Raw genomic sequence first — 9,351 nt, forward strand, 5'->3', positions numbered from 1 at the left:
TATTTATAATATGAACAATGTTGAGCAGCTGTTGTACATACAATGTGTGGTGTGGGATTAATTAGAGGCCCTTTTACTCTCAGTTCTCCATCTGGTCTTCACATGTTTTGCATTTGATGTTAAACTAAGTGTGATGTTGACATGATTATCTCTCCGTCTTAAAAATCTTCTTTTCATGTGCAGCAGCTAAACCACAAATAAAACCCATCTCCCTCATATTTTTCATCTTGTTTCAGGGCAAATTGACACCATTTTAAGCAAATGTTGAATTATAATGTTCCCAATCACTGCTATATATCTCATATCTTGTTTAAAATGGAGGGTTGGACATGGAATGGACTAACTAATGGATAACTTATTTAACTACTTATTGTTGTCTCCAAATATATTTAATATTATACGTTTTTGTGGCTCCTGTCGCCTGTAAGACAACGCCGAGGGCTGACCATTCAGCGGAAAAGGAAAACGAAGTTAGCGCTGCTAGCTTGTAGCCTAGCTATGAAACCCTGTAACAACCCAACCTTGCTAGCGAGCACTCAAACTGCGCATACAGCTAACAACCCATCTGGCTAATATACAGGAACGGTTAAACACAACCGGATCAAATGGTAAGCGAAGTCATGCAACGGCGGGGTTCGATTTGTTCCGGCCGTATGTGTGGAGTCGTTATTTTGCTCGCTATCGTGTTGCTAAGCTAGCTTGCTAACTTATTGGCTAGTTCAGTTAGTATTGTAGTTCCTGCGCTAGTGGAGCGTTAGCTAGGCTAACATCATAACAACTCCAGTGAGGTTCAATGTATGGAGGAGTTGCGGTTCTGGTTAGATGTAAACGTATTTGTAACCGTGGGATTATACGTTTGTGTCAAACAATTATAAGCGGTATATATGAAAATTAAGCATATGTGCGCAACGTTTATTAGCCTGTTAGCCGGAGCTAGCGACAGGACTGCCCAGCTGATAAACGTCACATTTTTGAAAGCATTCTTAATTTATCTGTTTTCCTTCTGCGGTGTCAACCCTGTGCTGTCATAGCTAATGTATGATGTTTTTTTGTAGGTTTATGAGTCTGTGCAGTCATGGGTGACATGAAAACCCCAGATTTTGATGATCTGCTGGCTGCGTTTGACATCCCTGATGCCACAGGGTTGGATGCTAAAGAGCCCATCCAAGGGGGTCATGAGGAGGCTGAGAGTCAGCTGAAGCACGCGGGGATGTGTCTGGATGACGGCTTATTGAGCAACCCAGCAGTTACAGCATCAGATATACCCGCTGTAAGTGTTATTGTGAAAAACACAAGTCGTCAGGAGTCACTGGGGGATTTTGAAGACAGGCTTCACACAGGCTTGGCATTGCAAAATGGATTCAGGGGACAAGAGTCCTCCATTGACTCAGAGATAATCGATCCTGACTTCTCCAAATCGTTTGTCTCTGCTTTGAATGGCGAGAGTTCAAGGGAGTTTGGCAGGACGCCTATTCAGCACAAACCCGACGGAGCGGCAATATTTTCTCAGTCTGTGTCTCATTTTAGTCCCATCTCAAGTCCTGAGTCGGAAGACACTCAATGTCATAGAGATGAAGCTCATCCAAAACAAGAGAAACCCTCTTTCCCAGAACCTCCAGATTTGGTGGAGGCTTCAGTGCCAGCGAATCCCCCAAAAGTGGACCTCGGCTTGTTCGATGACTCTGATGTTCCCAAGAACAATCAAAGTAGCAGAACGGAAAGCAGTCCAAGTGAAGTGCCCTCGGATGGTAACGAAATGGATTTAACACCTAAAGTGCGCAGCGCAGTTCCCTCGCCAATCAGTAACCAGAACTTTGAGTCCAACTGCAATTCAGGAACAACAAAGGATGTTCACATTCCTTATCCATTTGTCAAAACCCCGACATCTAAATTATCATCTTGCCTTGAGGCTTTGGCAGCGCTGAATGCCAGAAAAGATCCCAGTGAGTCGACGAACCCAAGAGAAACATCAGCAGTTCACAACGATTGCATGAAAGTAAGCCCCAAGGTCCCTATATCCCCGAGAAGTCCCAGAAGTCCACTCGAAGTCGTGAAACGTTTAATGAAACCCTCCGATAGCCCCGTGAGCATCTGTAGTGATAGTAGCGGTAAAGCGTCCCCCGCCATGGCGTCCGGGTCACCCCCTGTGATACCCCGGGTCAGAATTAAAACCATCAAAACCACATCGGGACAGATCCAGCGCACAGTCACCAGTGTTCTGCCCGACTCTGAGACGGACGAAGTTCACTCGACCTATGAATCCTCTCCGTCTCAGAGTATGATGAGTGAAGACTCGTACTGTAATATGTCTCCACATCTGTCCCAAAGTGCGGCCGATGATGTTGACGCACAGGGTAAAGTCACCTCAGTGAGTGCCCAATTATCACCCAAAGTATTACTTAAGAAGTCCGACGCTAGCTCCAGGAGGCCAGGCACATCATCGCAGTCTGCACCGGTAGTTCACAACACCAGTGGTTCTGGCAAAAGACCGGTTCCACAACAGGTGCAGAGACCAAAGAGAGCGTCGGCCGCAGCAGGACCTCCGACAACTAACACAAACTTCCTCCCCAAAGCGATGCACTTAGCAAGTTTGAACCTCGTCCCTCACAGCGTCGCTGCGTCAGTAGCCGCGCGATCCACCTGCAGTCAACAAAGCCAACACGCGCTCTCCTCTACGGTGTACAGCACTGTCCCGTTGGTACATCAGGTCAAAACAACCACCCCTTCTCCTCGCTCATACGTTCCCAACACAGCTGCGGGAACCTTGAACAGACTGTTGAACAACACTAACCCCGTGCCTACATATGTGCCCAACCTCAATCCCCCTCCGGAGAGCAACATCAACCTGCCACCGCGCGGCTACTGCTGCCTCGAGTGCGGCGACTCCTTTGGGGTGGAGCGGAGCCTCGCGTTTCATTACAACAGACGGAGTGTCCACATTGAAGTCGGATGCACGCACTGTGCGAAGACCATGGTGTTCTTCAACAAGTGTGCCCTGTTGGCGCACGCCCGCGAGCACAAGAGCAACGGCATGGTGATGCAGTGCACGCAGCTCCACATGAAACCCATCGCTGCGGAGCACATGTTTGTACCGCTGGGCGTTGAACCTGTGAATGCCGACTTGTACGATTCGCCCTCGCCCTCACCTAAAAACCCTCCCGTCCTGCCGTTATATCCAGACAGTATCATTCGTCATAAAATCAGGTGCTTGGAGTGTAACAAACAGTTACCCGATTTCAAAGCACTGGCGGGCCATTACCAGAGGCCGTCGGAGGACGTGGAAGGACTTGTAAGTAGATATTTAATTCATACACTACTACTACAAAGAGTTAAGTATATTCTTGTTGAAAAGTTCATGCTACAGTGATATTCTACCATGAAAGCAGGGCATTTAAGTAGAAGGATGCAATGGTAATTTCTTTATCTCAAATAAGAGCTAACAACAGTGATGGCAACCGCAACAAAACTATCATTTGAAGAGGACTGTTTGAATGCAAGTACTAGTAATTGAACCAGAACTTTCAACTCTTCAATAACAATTGAACCACTACATCAGACAGTTGTGATTTTTGCAGTTAGGCTAGCTTTACACGACAACGATCTGAACACAAACCGCAAAAGCAGCGTTGCGTTCCCACTTTTTATTTTGTGTTTAGACGAGCGTCTTTGGGTGGAAATCTGCATGCACACGGTGACGGTGGGTAGTATGCATGCCAGGTGGCTAGGTGGCACTGTGAAGCACTGCCATACAACACCAGGAGCGTGGAGCGTTTTTAAGATTTCCATTCTGGAGGGTGGGTTCATTTTTTTGCGTTCTTAAGCCCCCAAAACGCCGTCGCCGTCTAAACGAAAAGCACATCTGATCAAATATTTTGTCAGTTTCACCCAGCGTCGTGTAAAGCCAGCCTTAATCGACTTGTTGGAGAACAGCATGTTATTCAATAAGTACTAAAACATTTAACAACTGGACATGTGCATTCAAAGGTTTAGAGAAGGTTAATTTCAGTTCACCCGTAAAGGTCATAGTGCATTTTAGGTGCATTCTGAAATCGAATCCAAAAACCAAACATCCCTTTTTTGTGAGTAGTGTATATTAAAGACTTTAGTGAGATGTTTTTATGTGTTTTGGAAGAAAACTGACATTTTCCTGTTTCCCTTGTACGACACAGATATGCAAGATGTGCTCGATGTTGCTGCCCAACAAGTGCAGCTTCAGAGCTCATCATCGCATTCACACGCACAAGTCTCCGTACGTCTGTCCCGAGTGTGGCGGCCTGAGCCGCTCTGCGGACGTACAGAAGCACGTCAAGGAGAACTGTCTGCACTACGCTCGCAAGGCTTGGTACAAGTAAGTCCTGGCCCCTGAAGGGTTTTGTGTCATCTTAAGTTAAGCGAGTCAGAAAGGGGAGGAGGAATCCACTCTCTGTTTTTCCAAGCGTGCCAGGGAAACACAGTGGCCTTGACATACCGCAAAGATGCGATGTGTCTTCCATCAGCTGATAAAAATACCCGTTGGAATGTTGTAAGCTTCTGCTTCAATCGCCACAAAAAATGGTTTAACTTCAGTAACCCAGGGTTCCTTTGAGTAATTTCCAGGTGTGGATAAGTAAGGAAAAAGGGAAAAAAGTATGGAAAAATGTGTGTGTTGTTTCCAGACTATTATCTCGCGTTCTAAAATTAAATATATTAATATATACAAATCAAAACAAGTTACTAATGCAACATCTAACAATTGGTATGTTTAATATTGACTGAAAAGTCCTCCGAGAAGTATGGAAATGTATGGAATTTTGAAATGGAAAATGTACACATTTTCCATTGAAGGATGAAGGAGCTTATCAAGTTCCTGAAAACAGTAATGCATAATCATTGGCTAATAAATATGTTGATTATTTAATATTTGCAAATACTCGCCCTTCTTGAATGAACCTCACATAGGTTTACATGTGTTGCGTGTTTGGTTTAGTTCTTCTGATCTCAATTATTGTTATTATTATTATTATTATTATTATTATTATGATGATTAACACAAAAAAGAAGAAAGAGTATACCATGATAAACTACAGAGTCATGACATCACATTTCTTTGTTCCCGCCCCTCTCCCCAGATGCCTTCACTGTGATATGGTTTTCAAGACCTTTCAAGGACAAAAGGCTCACATTGAAGAGAAACACTGTGAGGTCTTTTACAAGTGCTCCATGTGTCCAGTTGCCTTAAAGACCACTGAGAGCTGTGAAGTGCACTTGAAAAACAAACACGGCGCCAGCAAATCGACCCCTCAGTGAGTTTAACCTGCCTCATGACCAGCGGCGCATCACTTCTTCTTCTTCTTCTTTACAATGACACATCACCGTTTCTTTCCTTATGTTTTGCAGATTAATCTTTAAGTGTTCCTGCGAGACAGTTTTCAAGAAGAAGCAGCTGCTGTTCCAGCATTTCCATCAGAACGCCCACAAGCGCGTCACCTGCGTGTTCAAGTGTCCCGAGTGCAACTCCGTCTTTCCACAAAAGCACTTATTAATGCAGCACTTCAAGGTTTGTTTGTATATTTATACTTGATACTTGTACTTCAATTCAGAATAATGTCCCTATTTGTCACCTTTATCTAAATCAGTGATTCCCAAAAACACCGGGAAGGGACCCACAGATGGTTATTTTTTGGGTCCCCGAACAAAATTGTGGGATTCATTTATGGTTTATGTGGATATGATTTAAATAACATGCATAAAATTTAGTGCTGGGCACGCTAACGGTAGTTAACGGAGCGTTTCCATGATGACTGACCGGAAAAAGACGCACGGGACATCATGTTTACGTGACTCCCGATTATTAAAATGAGTCTCTAAAGTAACGCTAAACTTTAAAAGCAGAGGCACACATACGCAGTACACAGGTACGCTGGTTATTGTAGCGCTACTCTTTTCCTTTAATAAACAGACCTCTCCAGTTCCACTGTAGGCGCGCTTACGGCGCTCAAGGAGCTAGCGCAGCTAACGGTGCTAACTGCTAAAACGGTGCCTGGACTCCGGTGCCGCGGCATGTAAACATGACGTCATGCGCGTCGTTTTCCGGTCAGTCTTCATGGAAACGCGTCCTGCGTTAACGTAAACGTTGTTATCGCTGTTTACGTGACCAGCACTAATAACTAATTTACTAAACCTCTCTTGGCAATTGTTCTTATGCCAATTCAAAATTATATTAGCTTTAACAGATGCGGCTGTAAATTAGTCACTAAATTATGCATATTGTCAAGATTTCTGTCAATCAACTGTTAAATTGGATCCCATTTTGTAACGTTTGGGAAATAGTGTAGGATAAACAAACCGATCCCTTTTCCTGAGCAAAGCTCACTTCCTGCCTTGTCAGTGTTTGGGGTTTGTTGTGTAAACCCTTGCACAAGATGCAAAGGCAAATCAACGTTGTAAATCACGTGTGCCGTTCTGTCTACATTATTAACATCTTGGGACTTTTGTTTTGCAGTCCGTGCATGTAGGAAACACGACGGCAGAGACCACGGAGAAGAACAGCAGACGACCCGACTACGCCGAGAGCCATCAGGCCTCTCATCCTGTCCCTCAGCAGCAGCAGCAGAAGACGACGAGTCACAGTTCTGTCAAACACACGGAGAGTACCAGAAAAAAGGCGGAGCAGGACGGCAGAGCGCGCGTGAAGCCCACCGGCTGGACGTGTGGCAAGTGTCTCCAGTGGTTCCCCGAAAGAGACGCCTATGTTTCTCACGTGAAGAGCAAACACGGGAAGGTAAGGGATCGAATGGTGAGACGTCAAAAGTCCTCTCACAGAAAGAATCTAAACAGGTCCTGTCATGGATTTATGCAACAAGTTTATAATGTATAAACAAAGTGCTGCAAAATGTGCCTAAAGTAGACATGAAAGGCTTATTCTGAGGAAAACAAAAGATTTTTTATTTTATTTTGTGTTGAAGCGTGTTTGTGTATACATATTATATATGTTGTATATTCAAATTCTGCACAGTACTCCCTCCCCAAAGGTTACAAATTTGACATTTTAAAGAGATCCACTTTGACTAGTGCTGGCCATGTTAATGGCGTCAACGTTAATGGTGTTAGTGGCGTCAACGCTAACAGCGTTAGCGGCGTCAATGCTAACGGCGTTAGCAGCATCAAAGCTAACGGCGTTAACAGCGTCACCGCTAACGCACAATAACGCATGCCGTGTTTCCATGACGACTGACCGAAAAAAGATGTGCGTGACGTCATGTTTACGTTCCGCGGCACCGGAGTCCAGGCACCATTTACCAATTAGCTCTGCATGCTGCATTAGCTCCTTTAGCGCCATTGGCACGCCTACAGTTGAACTGGAGCTGTCTATTTATTAAATGAAAAGATCAGCGCTACCAAAAACCAGCGTACCTGTGTACTGCGAATGTGTGCCTCTGTTTTTAAAGTTTAGCGTTACTTATTACTTCTGTCTAACCCTAACCCTAACCCAACAATCTGGAGTCACATAAAACATGACATCATGAGCGCCTTTTTCAGTCGGTCGTCATGGAAACGTGCCATGTGCTAATGTTCGCTAACGTTGATGGCGTTAACGCCGTGAACAGTGTATATGTGCCCAGCACTAACTTTGACATAGATAGTTTTGAACTCTTTCGATGCGATAGCATCATTATTTCTAATCTTGTCAATGTCTTGGCTATATTTTCTATTCATTTTGCAACTCAAGTGTGACTTTTTATGGAAAACACACAAACAAAATTGTATAGTTGACCCCAAACCTTTGAACGGTAGTGTATAGATGCTGACAATGTCTTTGTGTTTAATCCCAACAGTCTGTGAAGAAGTATCCGTGTCAACATTGCGAACAATCCTTCAACTCTAACACCAGCTTGAGAAGACACCTTCGCAACGACCACCACGGAAAGAAGAAAACCTACACTTGTTGGTAAGCTTGTGTTTGATAGTGAACTCGTTGACTAACTATTTAAACTATCAAATGATTCATTTCCATTTGTCTCTCTCTCTCGTTGAGGTATTGCACGGACACAAAGACAGTATTTACGACTAGTTTGAAGCTGAAGAACCACATCAGTCTAATGCACGGAATCAAAAATCCTGATCTCGACCAAATGCCGAAAACATCCACGCAGCAGTCCAAAAAGGCTTTGGGGAAGGTACGTTATTATCTATTAACTGTTATTATTTATTGAAACAACAGCAACAAATTATAATTTAAAGCTGTAGTGTGTAACTTTCAAACACTGTGTTGTCTAAGTGACACCAAACTTTTGAACGGCGGGGTAGTAGAGTTAATGAGTCATTCATTTAGTTTCTGTAATTTGCAGGGACGTGCACCAGAGAAGCCCTCAGACGGCTCGCAGAAGGAGGGCAGGGATCGCAGCCTGAGTGCCGAGGCTCCGTCGGCGAAACGTCCGAAAACCCAGTTCCGCTGTTCCAAGTGCGGCTTCGCCACCGACGACGGCGCGCAGTTCCAGCGACACATACCTCAGCACAAAAGCGACGAGAACACGCCGCAGTGCCTCCGCTGCGGCCTGTGCTTCACGTCGGCGATGTCCCTCAACAGACACCTTTACATCGTGCACAGAGTCAAAGAGCCCGAGGACGAGGAGATGGAAGAAGCCAAGGGGCTGGATAATCACACGGTTAAATCAGCAGAGGACAGCGAGGTCAGTAATTTGTCACCGGGGCGAAGCGAGACGCAGACTGAGGAGGAGGAGCCGGCGAGTCCATGCCACGAAAACACAGCGGACTGCGATTTAAAAGTGAGCGCTCACACTCCACCAGTGTCACTGCGGTAACGACAACACTCTTCTCCACTCCACACGGAGAGTTTTCCTTTTGACTCGTGCTGGGCACGTTAACGCGTTAGCATGCCGTGTTTCCATGACGACTGACCGGAAAAAGACAAGCGTGACGTCATGTTTACATGACTCTAAACTTTAAAAACAGAGTGCCGCTGCTCGTAAACATGACGTCGCGCACGTCTTTTTCCGGTCATTCGTCATGGAAATGCGACATGCGCTAACGTCTGTTAACATTGACGCCGTTAAGGTTAACGCGCTATAACGTGCCCAGCACTACTTTTCACCTTTTTATTACAAGAGACATTCAAGACAGAGCAGTATTTTTCATACATTTGCGATGGGACAAAGGTTTAGTCATATTTTAAAATGTTTTATTTAACTTTGCATGTTGGTAATATATTCGTCTTGCCTTCCAAACATCCAGTAAGTGCACTCATATTACAGCTCCAGCCTTTTTCTTTCTCTTTTCTTATGTTGTTTTCCGTCCGCCCTGACAGGAGACTCGGGTGTTTTCGGTCTTGCGTATTGAGTGATTGATGGTTGG

The 9,351-nt window shown here is 44.9% G+C and overlaps 1 protein-coding gene across 1 annotated transcript; it reads left to right on the forward strand.

Moving 5' to 3' along the window:
* Positions 1 to 498: 498 nt before the first annotated feature.
* znf592 (zinc finger protein 592) lies at positions 499 to 8,849 on the forward strand. Its single transcript, XM_083893152.1, has 9 exons — positions 499 to 608; positions 1,056 to 3,289; positions 4,170 to 4,348; positions 5,109 to 5,282; positions 5,377 to 5,536; positions 6,482 to 6,760; positions 7,815 to 7,927; positions 8,015 to 8,156; positions 8,328 to 8,849. Exons 2-9 carry the CDS (start codon positions 1,076 to 1,078, stop codon positions 8,799 to 8,801), a joined length of 3,735 nt encoding a protein of 1,244 aa, XP_083749278.1. The 5' UTR covers positions 499 to 608; positions 1,056 to 1,075; the 3' UTR covers positions 8,802 to 8,849.
* Positions 8,850 to 9,351: the final 502 nt, after the last annotated feature.

This window comes from Microchirus variegatus (assembly GCF_963457635.1).
Source record: "Microchirus variegatus genome assembly, chromosome: 8".
Classification (NCBI taxonomy): Eukaryota; Metazoa; Chordata; class Actinopteri; order Pleuronectiformes; family Soleidae; genus Microchirus; species Microchirus variegatus.

Bases quoted from the DNA above. Each gene is read 5' to 3' on its own strand.
- znf592 (XM_083893152.1), top strand. From the start codon at position 1,076: ATGGGTGACATGAAAACCCCAGATTTTGATGATCTGCTGGCTGCGTTT. The intron at 6,761-7,814 runs GTAAGGGATCGA...TAATCCCAACAG, and splicing joins TGAAGAGCAAACACGGGAAG to TCTGTGAAGAAGTATCCGTG. The intron at 8,157-8,327 runs GTACGTTATTAT...TGTAATTTGCAG, and splicing joins CCAAAAAGGCTTTGGGGAAG to GGACGTGCACCAGAGAAGCC.